The sequence below is a fragment of the Neovison vison genome, chromosome 6 (assembly GCF_020171115.1).
Source record: "Neovison vison isolate M4711 chromosome 6, ASM_NN_V1, whole genome shotgun sequence".
Classification (NCBI taxonomy): Eukaryota; Metazoa; Chordata; class Mammalia; order Carnivora; family Mustelidae; genus Neogale; species Neogale vison.
Window position 1 is genome coordinate 120602719 of NC_058096.1, and position 22842 is coordinate 120625560.

Here is a 22842-nt window from a genome sequence, read left to right on the forward strand (position 1 = left end):
CCTCCTTCCACCTTCCTTCCAACAGAGGAAGCATTCGCCTCCTCCGGTCTACCACTTCCATCTGTACTCTTCCTTAAACTCATCCCTCCCTCCCCCAGGTCACTGCTGCACTTTACAGCATTTATCACAAGCTCTTATTATAAATTCAACTGTTGCTGGACTTGTGTATTATCTGTCTCACTCACTGGAATGTAAACTTCATGAAGACTTCATGCCTTATTCATGCTGTATCCCCAGCAAATAGCACAGGGCCCAGAATGCTGTCGGCGCTCAATGAATATTTATTGAATGGATTAATAAATCCATTTCTGTACATCATTTTCAAACTTCTCCCTGTCATTGCCCCACTCCACCCTCAAATCCATTCAGGCCTCCCTTCCTTAACAAAACCATCATTTGACCCTAAAGTCCCACCAACCACTATTCTATTTTTACCTTGCATTTTCTGACATATTTCTCAAACAAACAATATGTGCTGGCTGCTGCCTCATCTTTACCATCTCCTCCCACTGCAATCTGGTTTCTCCTCACCAAGGCTGCTGAAACAAAGCTGTGAGTAGACACCAAAGCCTTCTGTCACCAAACCCTTCAATGTTGCCCCACCTCCCCATCGATAAGGTTCCCTTACTGTCCCTTCTCCTCTACTCTCATGAATTTATTGTATCCTGGCTCTCCTCATACCCTTAGGAACACTCTCATTGCTTTGATCCTGTCTCCCCATGTCTACACTCTCCAAGATCAGTCTACACTAATCACACCTCCCCCTGTACTGTCTTCCCAGAGCTACTATCAATTTCACTATCACTTTTAGGCCAATCACTCAACACCATGCATCTGCTACCCTAACTGCTCTCTAGAAACATAGATATACTTCAGTTGCATGAAGGAACTAGCATTAGGTTAGATCATGTTACACTTCTTCATATTTTTAGCCCCTGGTGCTGGTGCTGTCTGTATTCCCAATACCTACATTCCCTCCTGCCTGGTATGTGGAAATCATTCAATACATTTGCATTCAATACATTTTTAAATTAAATGCTGATACCCTGCCATCATTTGCCTTTAACCTGACATGCAAGCAAGAATCTTCACAAGGTAGCTCCAGCCTATCTCTCCATGTTTAACTCCTATCACACAGATGCCCCAAAAAGTCTGTACTCTCTGACTTCCAGTCTCATAACCAAGGACCACTGAAGCTTAACTCAGTTCTGTCCTTCTCATGTTACCTGCCATGTAGTATCAGTTGTTTTATTTGTTATTGTCCATGTCCCCCACTAGACTATAAAGTTTCATGAGTACAAGAATACCATTATCTGGGGCGCATTGGGTGGCTCAGTGAGTTAAGCCTCTGCCTTCGGCTCAGGTCATGATCTCAGGGTCCTGGATTTGAGCCCCACATTGGGCTCCCTGCTCAGCAGGGAGCCTGCTTCCCCCCTCTCTCTGATTGCTTCTCTGCCTACTTGTGATCTCTCTCTAAACAAATAAAAGCTAAAAAAAAAAAAAAAACCACTTAAAAAAAAAAAGAAGAATACCATCTTCTTCAGCATTGTATTCCCAGAGCCTTAACAGGTCATAGCCTATAGCAGGCCCTTAGAAAATGCTTGCCGAATGAGTGAACACTTCTTTCATTCAGACTAATTATTTCTCCTTCTTATTATTGTATAGCACTCCTTTAGCAATTCAACCTGAAACAATAACTCGCAGCACCACGCAGCTATATTATAGGTATTACAGGGATATTATTTTGCAGGTGTCGCAAGTATTGTCTACACAGAACCGTGGAATCTTATGGCTGGATGGGATCCACCTTGTAAGTAATCCATAGTTTCACAGACAGGCCAACAGAGACTCACAGAGTTACGGATAGATCTCAGTCTTTCAGGAGTTTGAGCTCCAAGCTCTCTGAGGGCAGAAAGCCTAATTTCTACCCCACAATGCTCCCTGCTGTACCTAGGCCCTTAGGAGATACTACCGCCAGTAATAATACCAACAATATTTATCGCTTTGATGATTCTTTAACAACAAGCTACCTCCATCTGCAAGGTGAAGGGCAAATTCATCACTTGCATTGAGAATCCAGCTGGCTTTCTGACCATCCAGGGACCCAGCTGTCCCACTACCCCTCGGCTCTCAGCAATCACTGAATATGCCATGAGAGCAGAACAGGCCCTGGGCAGCCACACCACACCGAGAAAAGTGCTGCTCTACTGTTCTCACATCACGGTAACCTTCACCCCACTGGATGGAAACACCACCCCTGCACCTCACAGAACAGCTATCGGTGTCCGTCCCCCAGGACGTGGCCTAGATATATCTTGTCTGGTGATCTCACACCAAAGACAAGACATCCCAGTGATAGACTCCGTCTGGACTGACAGGGGAGGTGGACAGAAACCCCATTTTAACACGTGTGCTGGAGAAAGAGAAAAGTGGGTGTCTCTCCACCTGCACCATAGCAGGTAGAGAAAGAGCTTAATCCAGATGGAAGTCAGGCTCTTGACTCTTCCTTAGCAGCTCTGTGACTTTATTTTTTTTACTTCTAAAGATTTATTTTATTTTATTTATTTGAGAAAGAGAGAGTGTGTGTGAGGGGAGAGGTCAGAGGGAGAAGCAGACTCCCTGGCAGGCAGGGAGCCTGATGTGGGACCTGATCTTGGGACTCCAGGATCATGATCTGAGCTGAAGTCAGTTGCTTAACCAACTCAGCCACCCAGGCGCCCCAGCTCTGTGACTTTAGTCAGGTACTTAACCTCTATAAGATTATATCCCATCTGTGAAATGGGCATTAAAGTAATCTATCTCAGAGAGATACCATGAAGACCAATAGGAATAAGACGTTAGAATTGTCAAATCATTACAGTTCTCTTTTTTCTTAACAATGCCATGATAACCAGGACCTTTCCTTTGTTCCCTGGAGAGTTCAGATACTCTTCTATGCCAAAGTGACTTATTAGAAACCACTTTGAACTAGGTGTGTGGGTGAGAATATAAAGGGGTGGTGGGACAAAGACTTAAACTCGGAGAAGCTCTGCTCTCAGTGGAGGGAAAGGACCCCACCCCCACCCTGGGAGAAGTAACTAAGCTCCTAAAAGTGGCAGAAATCTGGGAGAATCAGATGTACTGCCAAGCACTTCTTCCATCCAGGCAATGCCGCACACACTAACTCCTTCGGCACCCACAGCAGCCACATGAGACGTGTCTTGCTACTCTCCATAGGAGCACTCTGTGGGCCATGGAATAGTGCCCACCTGCCTCCAAACAGAACCAGGTAGAATGGATTGGGGGAGCTCTTTCTGGGGGACATAAGGGTTGCCAGGTTTAGAAGGGAAAGATGTGGATTAACTATAAGGAGAGGCTTGGAGCATTTTTTGTGGAAGCACAGAAAAATACGGAGGTTTCTGGGGAGATTCTGGTGTGGAGCAACAAAGAATTGTCTGGGATGGCATTTCCAGCTGTGCTGTGTTCAAACTGTTTATTGGACAAGAGACTTGGTCCCTTTAGAAAAGTAGCTTTGTGCCAAAAGCCAATCAAATAACTATATGAGATATCTATTTGCAACTTTAAAAGCTAAGTTAAAGGGCACCTGGGTGGCTCAGTTGGTTAAGCATCTGTCTTCAGCTCAGGTCATGATCCCAGGGTCCTGGGTTCAAGCCCTGCATCAGGCTCCCTGCTCAGTGGAGAGTCTGCTTCTCCTTCTCATTCTCTCTCTGTGCACTCTCTCCCTCTCTCCCTCTAAAATAAATAATTAAAATCTTTAAAAAAAAAAAAAGGAAAAGCTAAGTTGAAGTAACTTTATGTATTGTATGAATATTCCACTCAAACTGGAAGGTGATTACAACCCAAACTCCTCTAATTAGAAAATCCCCAGTGCAGGAGAGCCATCCAACACTTTTCATGCACATGCTGTGTGCTTTTCTCTTCTTTTTCCCACAGACCACAGGAGGAAAGGAATAAGTCATAAAGGCTGGCACAAAGCAGCCACACACCAAGCTGGGCACACATATGCAATAGTTAACAAGAGCAGGACAAGCCAAAGCCAGGTGAGAATCCCAGAGTCCATGGTAGTCAGGACTGGCCACAAATGGATGAACTAAGTAGAGACACCAAGTCTGACCTAGTGAGGGACCAGAGCCAGGGAGATTACTGAGCAGCAAAAAGACCACAGACAGGGCATCAGGCCAGTGATGGGAAACAAAGGGCCAGGAGGAGGGCTAGAAGCATGGGAAGGATGAGATCAAAGGTCAGGATGCGTGAGAGCCACAGCCATGAAGCCCAGATGCCTCTTGACCCTACACTGTACCCTGCAGAGTTAGTTCCTGGATTACAACATTTAGGAGATACAAAGGTTGAGGCAAGGGAGAACAGCTGCACAGGGAGAGGGGGGCTTTGGTGAGAAACAGAAGATTCCTGGCTGAACTAGAGCCCAACACTGAAGGCTTTAGGAAAGTTACTCTCACAAACTGTCGTCGCAATCTCCCAAGCCCTAGGCAGCCAGAACAGAGAGCCAAAGCCCCAGAGCAAGCTGGGGACAGACAGCATCCTACACACAGGTAAGATCTGTTCCCAGAAATATGAAGGAAAGGCAAGGTTTAGTCGGGCAGTGATAGAACATGGTTGCCGTGAAGGCTCTGAACAAAGTTGCATGAATTATACTCAAAAGATTGTGTTCATTCCTATGTTGAGTCCTGTGTTTATTATTTTCATATAGTGACTGATTTTCTCATTTCTTCCATTATTTTGCTGAAGAGTTATTTTTGCCTTTACTCTCTGGCATCCATATTTTTTTTTTCCTGGCATCCATATTACAGAACAGCAATGAGCAGTCCTCAAGCCCAGCTCCATCAGAATCACCTGTAGAGCCCTTAAAAATGCCAACATCCACCCCCATTCAAGCGAGTCTAACTTAATTGGCTTGGGGAGGGTGGTGGGAAGGGAGGAACAGGACACTGCACTTTCTAAGAGCATCTGTGTGATTCTAATGTACATCCAAGGATAAGACCAGTGGGTTTCTGGCCCAGGACCCAAAGCACTGTGTAGTAGCTACAGGAATAAGGACAAAGCACCAAGAAATTAGCCATCTAAAACTGATGTTGTAAAGTCAACATATTACTTGAGTTTTCCACATATCAGTCATTTATGAACTTCTGACACCATATCACCATATTCATGTATCTCCTACAGTTATTTCCTTGAGAGTGTTTTAAATCAACTCCATTTTACTTATACTTATTTTTATTTTTTTAAAGATTTTATTTATTTATTTATTTGACAGAGAAAGACACAGCGAGACAGGGAACACAAGCAAGGGGAGTGGGAGAAGGAGAAGCAGGCTTCCTGCTGAGCAGGGAGCCCAATGTGGAGCTCGATCCCAGGACCCTGAGATCAGGACCTAAGCCAAAGGCAGACGCTTAATGCCTGAGACATCCAGGTGCCCCGATTACATTTTTTTTTTTGATTACATTTATTTTTAAAAAGAAACTAGTGGACTGAGGGTAAAGACAAGCTGATGTAAAAAGACAAGAGCAAAAGAAGACAGGATGGGGGCTCCTGAGAGGGAAAAGCGCATGAGGCAGGTAGCAGGGAGAGTCTGAACACCCAGGATACAGGGCAAAGTCAGCGCAGGCATAGGGTGGGGAGAGCAGGAAGCCTGGTAATGGGTTGGAGACTAGCAGAAAAATGCCAGAGAATGGGGTCACAGGCAGCAAGTGGTATGAGGCCATGCCTGTAAAGGAGTCCCAGGGAGGAAGAAGGGCTGAGGGAGCAGGGTGGCTGGGTGGGGCAGGCCGCTGGGACCGGAGATGAAGGCAGGGTGGAGCATGAGACTCAAGCTGGGCTGGTGGAAGGGAGGGGCTCTCTGGAAGATGAGTGGGACTAAGGAGGGCCTATGTCACATGTGGTGGGGGCAGCAGAGCAGAAGCAGACACTGGACAGAACACACTGTCTGCTGGACAGGGTCAGGCGGTGACCAGCAAGAGATCCTCTGGCAATGTCTGTAAGTCACCTAAAATCATCTCACGGACAACCAGAAGCAGACTTTCCCTACAGTGAGAAACACTGCCCAGTGCCCTGTGAAGAAGGAGCCACCAGTCTTTACACTCTTCCTCCTTCACTCCAAAATGACTGCAGGTAGACAAAGAAACGTAAGGCCCCACCTCATGTGTTGGGGCGGGCCCCATGGAAATGCCGAAACTCAACAAGCACAAAAATCGATGTTACTTCTCTTCTATACTAATCGTGTTTCTTATCTGTATGAGCTCCTTTTCTTCCATGGACAGTCCCCACCACAGGAACCATGTCCTCAGTCACTGCCTGGATGTCTGCCAGAAGTGACACACATCCAGTAAGAAACACTGTAACAAAAGGCTATTAACAAAATAACCCATCAAAATAATCATGTCTGAGCAAGCTGGTAGTTCCTTACCATACAAATCCCTACATACAGTGAATATAGCCCTGAAATACAATCCCTTTTCTTTTTTAAGGTCCCTGCCCTTAACTGAACAATGATGGGGGAGACAAAACGTTTGTCTGCAATCACCAAGCACGAACCGTCAGTTCTCAGTAAAGTTTATTTCCGCTCCCTGATGTGTTCTGTTTCCTCCCTCTTCCTAGATGTGTCAAATCACAGATTCGTTTATCCCTCAGTCACAGCCAAGAGAATGACTCAGGTGCCACAGAGCCTGTCGATTATTTCAATTTCCTAGGCTAAACTCATCATTGCCCACTTCTTCTCATTTCTTATCCTCTGTTCATTTTCTTGAGACCTGTTACTTTTGAGATGATACAAGGCACGACAGCGATGAGGGTGAAATGACAAGAAATCCAAAACAGATGAAGGGAGCTAAATTCTGATACACTAAAGAGAGATCTAAGAGAACTTTGTTCACTGCCCAGAAGGACGAGCTCATCATTCATCCATCCATCCATTCAGCAAATATTTACTGAGCATGTCTCCTGAGTTAGCTTGTCTACCATGCCACTGTTTATACAAGGCTAGCTAACATTAGCTTCTGGAGGGGGGGTTCTACAGCCAAAACTTCTGCTTGAATACAGATGTGGGTGTGCACCCATATGTATGTGTAATACTAAGATACTCACTAACCAGAACTGGGCAGCCCCTGAAAGCCTAGAGATAAGATATTCTATAGTCAGAAGGCAATAGTCTAAAGCCCCATAATGAAGAAACTCCTAGAGGCAGTGTTTATGAAAGACCATAAACTTTCAGCTTCAGCCATACAGGAAGACAAAAGTTCTGTGGAAGAACACACGATTCTGGCAACCAACTTCTGCTGTCTTGGGACACAGGTTAATCCATCAGTTTATTAACCTGACATTTCTAAGAACTTTTACATGCACTAACATAAGAAATGTCCCCCAAATTCTGTAATACAGGTATTGGTATTAATATTCCCATTTTTCAAATTAACAAACTGAGGTTCCATTTAAGAGCAAACCATGTATTCAAGGGCACTTAGAAAGTAATGGAGCCAGAACTTGAATCTAAGTTTGCAATCTGTGGATTCAAGCATTTTCTAAAAAGTAAAAATAAATTATTATTATAGCTTATACAGTAACACCTAATTTCTTCTTACAATTAGCATACCTTAGTTTGAATTTTGTTTTCATTCACATAAGTATAAATTGTCTCAGAGCCTCTAATAATTCTTAATTAGACTTTCTCTGCTCCTGGTTATTACATGCCACCTATCCCTGTCTTTCTCACGATAGCTGCATGAGAGTGAGAATGAACAGTCCTGGTGATAAAAACTAACCTCAAAGGGTCATTTTCTTCATGCCAAGCACTAGGATAAAGTACTTTACTTGTAGTTTCTCACTGAAGCCTTGCAGGAACGCTCTGAGTCAGTGCTACTAGTACCATTACCATCAGCATCCTTGTTTACAAGGAAGGAAAGAAGGCACAGAGAGTTTAAGTAGCTTGCCTGAGTTCACACAGATAAGGGGGATTCACACTCATGATCTCCCATTGCCCCGTCTGTGATCTCCACCTGTGAGAAGTTCTGGCTCTCCTAACACTCTCATCTCCTCTCCTGTCCCAGCTCCCACCGGCCTGTTTCTCAGTGCCAGCGAGAGACTGCCTTTCACATGTGCTGGTTTGGTTTCCTCCATCTTTGATTTCTCCCCGATAAGAGCCCAGGTTCACCTGCTCTTGGCAGCTTCTGCTTCCACCTGGCACTGACCTCCCGGCATACCTAAGGATGTTCCCGCTGGAGAGGAACCCACCTTGGGGTATATAGCAGGGCTTCTCTAGGACCATCTTTTTCATCAGGGCTTGAGCTCATTCTTGCCAAAAGCTCTTAAAGGAACCAAAGCTTTTAAAAATAGCCCTCCACGTTTTTAAAAAATCAATTACTCAACCAAGTTAACAGTGGCTTTCTCTTAAACAGAATATTTGGATTTGCATCACATTATCAGGAGATTTAAATCACATGAATATGTGGGGGTGAAATGCATTAAGGTCAGATTAACCTGAGGAACAAAACTGACTTGCCCTTTTCTTTCTACAAACTACAAATTCTGAACCAACTGTATCTACAGATAATCCACAAAGGGAGCTGTCCTCAGCACAGGCGCTGTAATAGCTCCATGATGCTGAGAGGTGTGTGAAGAGGAAATGAACATTTACAAAGCACCTATTATGTACCAGATGTTACGTGTTTTACAGGTATAAATTAAATAATAATTCCACAACAACCCTAGCAAACAGATCTTCCAAAGCCCATTTTACAGATGGGGAAGCAAGTTCAGAAAAGTCACATCAATCAGCCGAAGATCACAGAGCTGGTAAATGGCACAGCTGAGATTTGCGTCCTCCATCAGCTTGCCCCCAGGTTCTTGCTGCAGGGACCATTTTCTTCGATACACTGCTTCCCAGAGTGTTCTATCAAAAGCCCTGCAACACATGGCTTAACTCTTCGACTACGGTACAGAGCTTGATTAAAAGGAAAAAAAAAAAAAAAAACCCAGGAAGAAATGAGATTCTGATATACAGATGCTCCCAAATGGCCCTGGGATCCCAAATGCCAGCTGGGTCAGCAATGACCCAAGGAAAACAGCCTTTCTTTACTTTCCACGGGCTGGCCACGAGCCTGTTTCACTCCCTGTTCTTTCTCTTGTTGCTCCCTGCTGCCCGCGCTCCATGTCTTTCCGTGTGTGTCTGTGTGTGTGTGTGTGTGTGTTTCTGCCTCCGTCTCTCTTTCACACACGCGCACACACGCACACTCACTCAGGAATACCTCGATCCAGCAGCCGGAGCAAGCGAAGGTACCAGAGATACCACTGGTCCCAGAAGCGGTCCGTCATCCCACCCTGAAGTCATCCTTCACAGCCAGTCCCTCAGCAAAGCCTCATCCCACCACCACGGAGTCGAGGAGGCCGGAATTCCTTGACGCTGGGCTCTCGCGCAGCCTGCTCTGAGCAAATGCCTGCCTGCGAAGACAGCCACCAGTCCTCCCACACAGAGGCTGACTGTGCCTGAGCCGTTTCGCAGCAACAAAGGAACAAGTGCAGAACACCGCCGCCTTGTGCAGACCTAGCCTGCAGGGGCCCAAGGGGAGGTCAGAGATGGCAGGGGGAGGGGAACCGGCAGGGCTCTCACAAAGAGGCGAGGTTGAGAGGTGGACTTGGGAATGAAAATCCACACTCTAGGCCATGTCTTGAATTTCATTCCAGAATCTCCCACCATCCTGGCTTCCCCTGCTTCCCACACCAGGGGCCAGCAGCTCCCCTAATAGGACTGGGGTAGGAAGGCAGGAGCTCAGCCATCCAGGACTCTAAGACCAGCCCAGAAAACCCACAGCCTGACTGCCTCACTCCACAAGGACCACAGACACTCCTGCCCAAGAAAGCAAGGTCCACAGAAAAGGAGCAGGAAAGGGCCACAGACCCTTTCTCCCTATGTCCATTCAGGGATCCTCTGTTACAGTGGAGATAGGACAGGCTCTGTAGTCACCCAGTCATGGGTTCAAATCCTGCTATCACTTAACAGTTTGCTTGGCCTCAACCAAGTTTCTTCAACTCCTTAAGCCCCAGCTTCCTCCTTGTAAATCAGAGAGAACATTTGCCCCACAAAGGTATTGTGAAGTTCTAGGGAAAGGAAGGAGGCACCATTTCTGGGAGAGTGGTGCTCAAGGGTTTGTCCCCCTTCCGGCCAACCCCTCTCCTTTTCGCCAGCTTCTCAGTTCCCACACATCCATACATTCTGTGGTTTTCCACCTCTGGCCCTTGCTCCTTCTCTTCTGGACAATACCATGGCTTCCTCTGATTTCCCCAATGTCTACTTCAAATGCCACAAATCAGGCTGCCAACCCAGGTCCTCCCCTTTATATTCCATTTCACTTTCTCCTTGTATAAGATTCTGCTCCCATATTCGATCATTAAATCCATGAATATAGGAAGTGCTTTGTAACCACCATTGTATCGCCCAATGTACCTCGTATAGTGCCTTGAACTTTGCACGTGCTCGAGTATTTACTACCTTAAGGACGAACAGGCACGTGAGTCTGGGAATGCCTCATAATTTCATTCTTTCAGTTTTGTTTTGTTTTGTTTTCTTTATTAAAATTCTATTAGCCAACATATAGTACATCATTAGTTTCAGATTGTAGAGTTCAAGAATTCATCAGTTGCGTATGACATGCAGTGCCCATCCCATCACGTGCCCTCCTTACACACCATTTCATTTTAATGGCAAAGAGCAGAACGCACCATGGCATCCGAGTTCCTGGGCACACCCTAAGGTGTACAGGAAGATGACAGGGCTCTCTGTGCTTGCCCTGCTGGGAGCCCATTTGACGGTGGACTGACTGGCCACCCCCAGGGTGAGACTGTGCCCCTGGTGACCAGGAGGCCTGCTCACAGAAATAAAACCCAAGGGGACTCTAGGTCCAGGACAACTTTGTTCTCTAAGCCCCAAAACTACCCAGCCACAGCTTTTTTCACTCGGCCCATGCCAGCAATGCCCTCTCACTGTCCTAACAGAAATGTTGGCTTCCCTGACCTCCGGGTCTCTGCTGGGCAGCTGGTGGGAGCAGTCCTCCCTCAGCATTTGCCCTTCCCAATAGCATAGGCCTCCCGGATAAGACAGGCCACAGATTGGGGAAGAACTCAGACTGAGGAGGAGGCTGGGGTGGGCTGGGGGTGGGTTATGAGCTAGGAGGGAAGGAGAGGAGAAAGAAAGTGTGGCCACAATCTCCCCCCTCCCCTGCCACCCTCTGCATCAGCACCACCACTGCCTCATGGTCCCTTCAGAAAGGGCAGCAGTGGGACCGAGCAGACACACTGCCTAAAAGCCACTTCTCAGAATCTGCTAGTGTTATTTTGTTATTACCTTAAATGGACAAGACTCCAGCCTGTAGTTCACACAAGAATGCAAGCCCCTCCTCTCTCCAGACAGAAGTGCACTGACCCGCAGAGCCTCCCCCTTCCTTCCCAAGCAACAGAATCCATCATTCAGGTGTAGCCAGTACTCTGTAGCCCACAAAAGACAGTCATATCCATCATTTCTTCTGGGTCTCTGAGCAGCCCTGCAAGGTCTGTAGGATAGGGATCATTTCCCCCAGGCTAGAGCAGAGAGAAGCTGCCTTCCAAGAGGTTCAACAACTTGCTTACCATCGAGTGCCTAGTAGGTAGCTGCACTGAGAAAGAGATCTGTACCATCTGTGTCCTCCCAAAGAGAGTTTCTGGGGCTCTGGAATGTTCCCTGAGGAACTGTGACACATTTCCCAGAGCAATGGAAGCCCTTCCAGAAGGTCAGGACCTGGGGAGCAGGGCTGCTTCCCAACAGGGGGCTCTTCCAGGACACTGTCAGGCCACACCATGGGCAAGCAGGCCTCACTAATGCCCGTTTACCCATTTCTTTAGCTCCTGGCTGTGGCTGCCAAGGGAGAGCATCTCTGCATAAGAATGCTTAAAGAGGGGGCGCCTGGGTGGCTCAGTGGGTTTAAAGCCTCTGCCTTCAGCTCAGGTCATGGTCTCAGGGTCCTGGGATCAAGCCCCGCATTGGGCTCTCTGGTCGGCAGGGAGCCTGCTTCCTCCCTCTCTCTCTGCCTGCCTCTCTGCCTCTTGTGATCTCTGTCTGTCAAATAAATAAATAAAATATTTATTTAAAAAAAAAAAAAGAATGCTGAAGGAGGCTTCCTATAACACAACTTGAGAGAAATCTGAAATGGGGGACCGAGGAAGCCACACAGGGCTCACCCACCATGCAGAAGACCCAGACAGAGATGGGCTGATAGAAGAAGGTTACGGTGACTGTGTGGACACTGTGTAGACCAGAGTCCTCTGTTCCATGACCCACTCTTGGCTTAGAGAAAGCAGCTGGCCCTGTTCCCCTCCCTCTGGTAACCAAGGGCAATTCCACACAGCTTTGTTTTCAGAGAGAGAAAGGAAATAAATGTGTTAAAGAACAGTATGGGTGGAAGCACTTCCCCCACAAACTGTGAACCTAGGAACATATGCATTACCTGTTCGGTCAGGCCCAGGATGAACCCATTCAGCCGGGAATTTTACTAAAACCAGCCCCAATCAATCAAGCTGGGCTCCTTAGAGCTCCCCGGCCCACCAATGCTCATTTTTCCAACCCCCATGGAGCCTCTTAAGCCTTAGTGTAAATGCAGCCCCTCTAGTCGTTGAATAAAACAGCGAGTTGCCATTTAGCTGCAGGGCAATTAGAAAGGATGGGGGACTGGCCAGGACATAGCTTTATTAAGTTTTGTTGGCATTATTTTCTCTTAAACAATGCTTTCTCAGTGGCTGCTTCTTTCATCATGGCCAAAGCAAGCATGACCATTCCCATTGGCATGGTCCCTCCAGCCTCCCTAGCTGGCTATAGGGACATACTCTTCAGGGACAAACGGCCTCTCCAGGTCAGCAACAGTCTGTCTATTCCAGAGGGCTGATGCCCACAGAGAGGCTCACTGGTTACTCAATGTCACATCACAGATATGTTGCCTTCTCTTCAGTGTTCCTTCTTCTTAACTTGGCACTGTTCTTTCTCCCTCTCTCCACCCGCCCCAACATGAAAACACTGTGTTCCCGATCAGATAAAGCAAGCACAGTGTATAGAGCAGAAGGCAAACAGCATGGAGGGAGGAGAGAACCAATCCTGTCCCCAATTGTTCCCACTCATCTCCTGGGATGATGACCGCCATTCCCACAGCAGCACTGGCCAGCTCCTGAGACACACGGGGCGATGAGACAAGGGAAAACCACAAAGGAGGCAGCGTGGATGGGTACCAGAACAGAGACAATCCGCCAACATGGAGTTCTTCCCCCCGCCCCGCCCCAGGAAGTGAGCTCCATCAGGCTGCCATTTTGCCCTACAAGCTGTGCTTCAGTTGCAACATGAATCAAACACTCCAACAGACACCATCCTCAGCCACCTCCCACACCACTTCTGTCCCCCTGGCGATGAGCACCCTAGTGGTGAAGTGAAGCCTGTGGCAGTACATTCTCTAGGACACCATCCATGGGATGGGAAGGACCCCGACCAAGCTCTCCTAGGAGAGCCTGGGATGCCCAGGTCAAGAGGCTCCTTAGGTCCACACCTGAGGACAGCACCTATGACAAGTATCACTTATCAGGTTGAAATTCAAGTCCACCTCTCCCAAGAGGCCTTTCCCAGCTAACCTCATTCCTTCTCTACCTCAGAGGCTCTCAGAGTTTAATGGGCAGCAGAATCACCTCAGAGAGTTGTTATCCACGCAGAAAACTAGGCCTCAGTCCCAGAGGCCTGCATATTTAACGAGCTCCCCAGACGATTCTGTCCCCAGCTCTCCTCTCTTACATGCAGCCCTGACTTTATTTAACTCTTCTGGTTGAATTCTAGTGTGAACCTAACTCCCCACACACCCCAAGAGTCCAGTAAAGAGGGAGATTCTGGGTTCCCTGGAAGGTAAGGGGAGGTCCCACCTCCCAAGTCCTCCTAGAGGGCCCTAATGGAAGGGCTTAAGAAGCTGCCCGCTGGGAGGGAAAGAAATCAGCCTCATCTCCCCCACAGGCTCCAGAAAGCGCTCATTCTGCCCTGGGTCCACTGCACATCTGCACAATAACTTTAAATGTCACCTCAAATATCAGGCCAGGCAGCAGGAGGGAAAGGCAGAAGCTAATTAGCCTGCCTTGCCCTGGCTTTTGTGTCGCTTTCATCCTTGCTCACCTCCAGCCTCCACTGAGATCTTTAACTCTCCCTTGGCCAGGGAGCCCCTGCTCATGAAGCCTACACACAACCTTTCATCGCACGGGGCACTAAAGCAAACTGTTTAATGGAGGAGATGCAATCCCTCCCTTCCCTCTGCTCTGAGTATTTACAGTTCTTCCCTCTACCCCTGCCACTTAATAGAACCCCATGTTGCCCTGAATACCCAACCACAGCACGCCACCCCAAAACTCCCACCCTCTGCCCCAAGAGCCAGACTCATCCTCTCTTTCTCTGCCTCTTCAAAGCTTACCCATCCCAGGTCTGTGGAAAGTATCATGAAAATCTCATCCCCTCTAAGGTTCTTGTGATGAGATCTTTACATTTAGGCCCTTGGGGAGTATTTACATTTTGGCAAAAGATATTGCTTCAAAGCAAGGGGGGAGAAAAGCTCATAAATACAGAGAACATACTGGTGTTTACCAGAGGACAGGGGGGAGGGCAAATAGGTGAAAGTGGTTAAAAGGTATAAATTTCCAGTTATAAAATAAATAAGTCAGGGTGTCCGGGTGGCTCAGTCAGTTAAGCATCTGCCTTCAGGTCAGGTCATGATCCCAGGGTCCTGGGATCAAGCCCCACGTTGAGCTCTCTGCTCAGCAGGGAATCTGCTTCTCCCTCTTCCTCTGCCCACCTCTAGCTCCCCTGCTTGTGCTTTCTCTATCAAATAAATAAATAAAATCTTTTAAAGAAATAAATAAATAAGTCATGGAGATGTAATGTACAACACAGTGACTATTGTTAATAATACCATATTGCATATTTGGAAGTTGCTAAGAGTGGATCTTAAAAGTTCTTATAACAAAAAAAATTGTTAACTATATATGGTGGTGGACATTAACTAGACTTATTGTAGTGTTCATTCTGCAATATATACAAATATCAAATCACTATGTTTAAAATCACAAATCACTACACTTAAAACTAATTTGTCAATTATACCTCAATAAAAAAAGGAAATGGAAAAAAAATAATATGGTGTGTTTCTACCACCATCAGAGATGCTAAATTAACATCTTACTCTTTGTTAGCAAATTAACATTTAATTTTGAGGATGTTTGTATATGTACATGATCTGGTGTTAAAGAGCTTAATTTGTGCAAATTATGATTAGGAATGACAAGTAAATTTATTCAATTGTTAAAAAAATTTTTAAAAGGCAGGGTGCAGAAGTCTGGGCCTTAGATAAGCAGTGTGGTGGCAGGGGATAACGGTGGCAAGGAGAAGCATCCATGACACTCTTCCTTAAGCCTTACAGGCATTTGCTGTTAAGCCATCCTGATGAAGGCAACTCACAGGAGCTGGTTCCTCCACTATTCTCCACAACTCACTCCCCTGACCTCCTATTTCCTACTCAGAACATCATTAGCTGGTAGGCACCTTCTTACTCTAAAGCACCAAAATTATAAAGTAGTTCTTCTTGAAGAAGAAGGAAAAAAAAAAAAGCCACTATATAGTTGGGAAGAACACCTCAGAACCCGACGCAGGAGACCTAGGTAATCAGCCCAGAGAGTTCTTTATTATCTCCTGTGTTTCTCTCACAGCCAGTAAGGTGTTGCCTCCATCTTACCTCCACTAAGAACAGTGCCTTCACCCGAGGTGGTATGACTCAAAAGACCGTGGGGCACTTCAACCTTGGGGTCCATTCACCCTGGTGAGTCTTCTCTGAACTCTTCCTCTCATCTCTTAATTCCAGCAGTTCATCAACACAGAATAAGGAAAACCTACATCGTTAGTCACCACAGCTGAAATCTTACACCTCCTCACCCAGCCCACAGGAAGTCCTACAGTAGAGAATTCTCTCCCTTCTTCTCTCTTCATCTCGTGCCTTCTCATCTCCTTCAAGAGCTTTTCCAAATAGCCCACCTCCCCACATCCCCCTCCTCCATAAAATCAGGCAACAGACTATAATGACTGGGGTTGAAAATAATGAATATGAAGTTAAACAGGATCAGAGAGAGCCCACGGTCCCATCAGAGGAATACAACGTCTTGGTTCGCATAAATCTAGAACTAAACATCTTTTTCAGTACTCAAATGGTTTTTGTTTTTTTTTTTCAGGGATAATGTATAATCTGTGAGTGCTCCATAGGGAAACCCACTATCACATCAGAACATCTGACACACCTGAACGCCCTCACCCCGGCTCCCCACCCCAGGAATGGGTAACCAGAGTAGCTACACACTGACCAAGTTCAATTCTCTCTTTCTTGGCCCTCATGTTCAAAAAGAAAAGAATCCGTTGCCATGATCACTTTACTTTTCAGAAAATGAATTCTGCTTATGGTTCTTAAAAATAACTAATTCCCATAAATCTATAAATAATCTCTTTCTAATCTGTTTATACTGCTAATTTGAAGTCTTCTCAGTGTTGGGAAAGGGCTTAAGCTTTGGAATCGGACCAAATGGGTTCAAATCCCAAATTTCTTCTTCTAGCTGAGTAATTCGAGACAAATCACTTAACTTCTGTACATTTAACTTTCTCCATCTTTTAGATAAAGATAAGATTGATCTTACAAAATCTGAATGACCTTTAACAGGAAAAAAACAAAATAACATAGAAAATATGAAGCCCTGTCCCTAATATATACTAGGTGCTTCATGAACTTGGTGCATTCTCTTACGATAGAAAACAAGCTCCTATCAGATTGGAATTCTAAAAGCATATGACCTGAGTAGACAGATAAACTGGAAAAAACAAAAACAAAAAATGCCCAGTGTCAGTTTTGCCAATGAGGACAACTCTAAGCCAGTGGCCCTTCCGAAGCCCTGAGTCAGGGACAAGTCATAACACCAGATGCCTGATCTTCTCTACCCCTGCTTTAGGCAGGGGCACATTTCTGGATCTTACTTGCCCAACTGCCCCAATTCATCTGGCTTCTTCCCTCTGCTGCAAGGTTGGAAAGTTCTAAGAAATATTCAGTTATGAAAAATCCTTTGATGATGCCCATAGGAACTGTGTAGATGACCCTCTGCACGGAGGAGGTGGGAAAGTCTCTGGAGCTCCCCGCGTGAGTTTCCCTGTCCTCTGATGATACGGCTTCCCTGAAAGCCCACCAGTCTGGCCTCCTAGCAGGTGCACAGGAAGGCCTACTTAAGGATAGCCATGAAGAACAAACCATCCAACTTCAAGAAGAAAAACTTTTATAGTCTAAGGGTGGGAAGTTTCTCCGAAGCATTTAGACACAAAGCTCAATATATTGACTTGTGTAGGGATTATTTTTTTAATCTCTCGAAGTATATACCAATCATAAGGAGAATAAGGGCTGGACGACAGCAGTGAAAGGAATTCTTTTCACTGTATATATTTTTTTAACATCTTAATTTTGTGTTTTTTTCAGTGTTCCAAGATTCACTGGTTATGCACCACACCCAGATTATGCTGAGTGAAATAAGTCACTGTATATCCTTCTACACCATTTGAATTTTGACCTTTGGACTATACCACTTAACTTTTTAAAAGACCTCTTAAGAGGGAGATGGGGAAATGGTTGAGCCCCGTGATGGGTATTAAGGAGGGCACAGATTGCATGGAGCACTGGGTGTTATATGCAAACAATGAATCACAAAACGCTACGTCAAGAACTAATGCTATACTGTATGGTGACTAACATAGCACAATTAAAAAAAAAGAAGAAGATGGAGTCAAGAATAAATAAAACTGTTCTTGGAGTCTAGCTGCCACGTGGTGAGAAGCTCAAGCCACATGGAAAGGCCCCACAAAGGAGAACCAAAGATGGGGATGAGAACCCCAGCGAGTCCCAGCCCTACCCACATCAACCGGCTGCCATCTGAGTGAGACCGCTCGGAAGCTCCCAGCCATCCCAGCACCCAGGCAGACACCACATAAAGCAGAACTGGTTTGAAGTGGCGGGGGGGGGGGGGAGGTTGGGCTACCAGGTGGTGGGTATTATAGAGGGCACGGCTTGCATGGAGCACTGGGTGTGGTGAAAAAATAATGAATACTGTTTTTCTGAAAATAAATAAATTGGGAAAAAAAAAAAAGCAGAACTGGTCAGCACTCACCATCATGTGAAACCACATACTGTGGTTCTAAGCCACGAAGATTGGGGGTGGCCTGTCACAGTGTAACAACTAAATGAAACATGGAGTCATTGGTGAATGGAGAACAGTTACAGCCACAAGACGGGATGAGATCACCAATGAAGCATTAAAGAAGATTGTGCCTTATTTCACCTAGAAGACAAAAGCATGCCTAGTCTCAGGGCTGTATCTTTTTATCTACCTATCTACCTTTCTTGCAATTGGAATTCTGAAGACAAGATTGTCATAAGGGGTGTTTAATTAACATGCTTGCTTGCATCTTAAAAAGAAGTCAGATTTTTCTCTGACAGGAAGTAAATATGTCTGATTTGGTTGCTTGCTTTGACAAGAAGCGCTGCCTTTCCAATCATTAAATTTGCAGCTCCAAAAGCTTGAAAAAAATATATTTAAGGCTATATAAAGTATACAATATAATAGAAAATATATAATTTGCAACCATTTAAACATGTGCGTAAAAAATGTTTAATGTCATCTTAAATGTGTGTCAGGGGTGGTGTGTAGTTTTCCATCTTCTTTTAGGACAGACACAAGTAAAAAAAATCTGAAAAGCCCACTGAATTATCTGTGGTATACCCTCACAACGGAATATTGTGCAGCCACTAAAAAGAGGAATGATGAGGCTTTCTGTAAATTGATATGAAAAGATCTTCCAGAGATATTTTGGGGTTCAAAATGCAAAGGATAAAACAATATCATTAGTATTCAGTTGCTCTTGATAAGAAAGGCATAAAATAAGAACGAATTCCAAATTGCTTGTATTTGCAAAAAGAAACACTGGAAGGCTTAGCAAGAAATTAAGGCTGACAGTTGCCCATAGTGAGAAGAGATTGGGTAGACAAATATAACAGTCATATAAAGACCTTTACACATTGTATTGATTTTTGAATAGTGTGAACTGTAGGATTTTTTTCAAGGCTTCACAGGAAAAAAATAGGAATAGATAAAATTGCAAAAATAAGAATAATGCTAACAGATAATCTGGGAGACAAATATTCGCTACATTGCAACAATACATCATACAAAGGATTTAGTATCTCTGACGTACAAAGAGCTCCTGAAAAACATTAAGAAAAAGTCAAAACAACTCAGTACAAAAATGGGTCAAGAACATAAATGGGCAATTCACAAAGAAGAAAAAACAACTGATGATAAAAAATAAAAAGATGTGGCGACTGGGTGTCTCAGTGGCTTAAGCCTCTGCCTTCGGCTCAGGTCATGATCTCAGGGTCCTGGGATCAAGCCCCGCATCGAGCTCTCTGCTCAGCGGGGAGCCTGCTTCTCCCCTCTCTCTGGCTGTCTCTCTGCCTACTTGTGATCTCTGTCAAATAAATAAAATATTTTAAATAAAATTTTAAAAAAGAGCAAAAAGGTGCTAACCTTTACTAATGATTGGGGAAACACAAAACAGCAAGCCACATTTGATCTACCCCACTGGACCTATATATATCAAACCTGGTAAGAGGACAGACTGACACAGTGTTTCAGAACTCAGTTTGACAGTACCTATCAACATTTCTAAAGTGTATAGCCTTCAGCCCAGCAATCCTATTTGTAATACTTCCACCTCCTGTACTTACACAATGCACTATGCCCCATAATAGCCAAAAAAGGGAGGTAGGGCTCCTGGATGGCTCAGTCAGTTAACCATCTGACTTCGACCTAGGTCATGATCTTGGGGTCTTGAGATCAAGCCCATTGTCAGGCTCCCCGCTCGTCCCTCCCCCTGTTCGCTCTCTCTCCCTCTCTTCCCTCTCTCTCAAATAAATAAATAAAAATCTTTTTTAAAAAAACCTAACAAAGGTAACCTAAATGTCCAATAATAGGGACTAGTAAGATAAATTATAATACCATTACAATACAACCTAGGTTATACTTAAACTTTAAAAAGGACAAGCAGGGTGCCTGGGTGGCTCAGTGGGTTAAGCCTCTGCCTTCGGCTCAGGTCATGATCTCGGGGTCCTGGGATTGAGTCCTGCATCGGGCTCTCTGCTCAGCGGGGAGCCTGCTTCCTCCTCTCTCTCTCTGCCTGCCTCTCTGCCTACTTGTGATCTCTCTCTGTCAAATAAATAAATAAAATCTTAAAAAAATAAAAATAAAAAGGACAAGCAGTTTTATTTGTAGTGACATGAAAGAATGTCTTTAATATATCATTGGGTAGGATAATACAATTTATAAAACAATTTGAAAAAATTCATATTATCCAATTCTTGTGTGAGCATAGACTATAGGTACGTACAGACACACTATGAGTATGTATTTCAACATGCATAGGAGTTCTGATAGAATGTAACCAAACTGTTAACAGTGGTTATCCCAGGGAGGGGGAGAAGGTGGTTAAAAAATTATAATTTTATAAAATTTTATGTTGCTATCATTTTTCACTTTAAGCTTTTCTACTTTTGGTAACTTTCAAGGCATTTAATTAATCAGGTTGGCTGAAGTAGCAGCTCAGGCCTTTTCTGAAAAATGGGTGCCTCAGGGCCGGGCCAGCAAGCTCCTTCTTCACTTCCCACTCACAGGATCTGGAACATGATAGTCTCCAGAGAAGCCACAGGTCATAATAACCAGTTCCCCGGACTCCTGTACCTGTCCACTGGCTAGCAGACACAGTCTGTCCCCCACTTCACTCCACACCCTGGCTCACCCCCAGAGTCCAGATGGCCGCTCTATGACCTTACCCAGCATTCAGTACAACCCCAACTCTCCTGAGCCTAGTCCCTTAGTGGCCACTTAGATACCTTGTGGGACTTCGGTCAGAGACAGCAACTGTTTCGTGCCAAGTTCCCATTCACCAAGGGCAGTGATTGTCCAGAACTTCATGGAAAGTAAAGCTACCCTTTTCCTCTTTGTATTAATAAATATCTTTGAGACAAAGAAGGAAAGAAAAATTCTGGGCACACACAGGATGGATTGGAAATAGCGGAGCTGTCAATTAGTGGCATCTGCCAGGACAAGGCAGGAAGATTGGTGAGCACATGAGCTCTCCTGCCTGCCATCCCTGCCCTTGTGCTCAGGGCTGTGACTCGCTAACTCGGACACCTGCAGAACTGCCGCCTCTACGCAGTGTTAGACTTGGGTTGTAGTGAGCTGATGGCAGTGGGAGGTGGCTGGGGGCGAAGGAGGATGACAGCAGAGCGTGACTGTGTCCTTAAGTGCCATGTCTATCAGAGACCAGGTGAGGGCGTGGTGAGTCTGAGGAGGTAGAAGGAGCCTCCAACAACAGGTGGACATGAGGTCCCAAACAGCTGCAGACAGAAGCCTCTGAACGTCTAGGCACAGTGCAGGCCAGAAGCAAGCCCAGAGGTAGGTTCCATCTGTCCGGGCTTACGGAGTTCCTTATCCCGAGGACTCAGCAACGGTGACCACATAAGAACTGGCCTTGCACAATTTTGGAATGTCCAAGTGCCCTATTAATTAGGAATTCACTCATCTTCCCTATCCCTGCAAACAAAAACGGGGAGGAGTGCGGGGGAAACCTCAAACCAAAAAAATCTCAGAACTTCACGTGTTGTAACTAAAAACACTCAATAAACAAAGCCAGTCCTTGGGATCCCTTAGGGAGTAATTGTCTAAGAATGCTCCTTTTCTTTCAGCTGGTGAGAGAGAGAGAGAGAGGGAGAGAAAGAGAGACAGACGTTTGTGGAGTTCATCTTGAAAGCATTAATTTTTCCAAACACCAATGTGCGGTTTGTGCGTTTTTCCTGCACAAGTGGCAGCAGGCAGTGAGGAGGGGGCTGAGGATACCCTCCATGCAAAGTCTGCCTGTGGGGTTTCAGAGGAAGTGTTCATGGTGATGCCCCGGGGGAAGGATAGGACTTCAAGAAGCAGGGGCCCAGGCACCATGACCGGCCCCAAGAAGGGGTTGCACAAGGCCTGTGGTGCTGACGACTTGGGGTAGATTACTCTAATCCTAAGGGAAGAGAAGAAGCAGAACCAATATCTCCACCCCCTTTCAGGACCATTCTCTAGGGGCTGAACTGGCAATTAACCAAAATGGCCTTCTTTCTCACCCATCCCTCACAACCTACAACCCTGCCAATCACACGCTGGCCTAGCCTTAGGACAGGCTGTCCACTTTTCAGGTAGAGGTCTTTAAACCACATCCCCTTCTTCTCCACATCATTTATGGATGAAAGTGGAGAATGCAGTTTGCTCATCCATACTTAAACTTTGTTGCCCCAAGTCCATCCTCTCGAGGAAGTTGAGAGTTGAGGGTATTCTCCTCTGCAGTCTGTGCACAGAGGACAAGACACAACAAAACCGTCCACTGAGGCACAGGAAAGTCTCATCACCTTCTGAGGAGAGCCGATTCAACAATTAGGGTACACCAGAAGCCTGCTCAGTCTTAACCAGACATCCTCCAAGCAGATTACTACCACCAGGACATAGCCACATGCAACCACATGCCAGGAGTCCCACTGGAAATCAATGCCTACCCCCAGACTTAAATGCTTTCTTACCACCAAGATGTCATATACCAATTCTAGTGCTTACTAGCTGTATAAAACTGATCAAGATACTTCATCTAAATGAGGATGAAAATAAACATTTTTAGGGGCACCTGGATGG

At 45.5% G+C, this 22842-nt stretch overlaps 1 protein-coding gene across 21 annotated transcripts in view; it reads right to left on the bottom strand.

Annotated features, from left to right (window-relative positions):
- Positions 1–22842, bottom strand: part of KALRN (kalirin RhoGEF kinase) — a 661720-nt gene that overhangs the window by 586807 nt on the left and 52071 nt on the right. For 3 of the 21 annotated variants that reach the window (XM_044252162.1, XM_044252159.1, XM_044252157.1), the window contains exon 1: positions 9255–9451. The exons of 16 other annotated variants lie outside the window; for them this stretch is intronic. In XM_044252162.1, the coding sequence (XP_044108097.1) occupies positions 9255–9321 (67 nt within the window). In that variant the 5' untranslated portion in view covers positions 9322–9451. Of the gene's footprint in view, positions 1–9254; positions 9452–22842 lie in introns of those variants that run through there. 2 more of the 21 variants (XM_044252174.1, XM_044252172.1) reach the window with 1 other exon arrangement.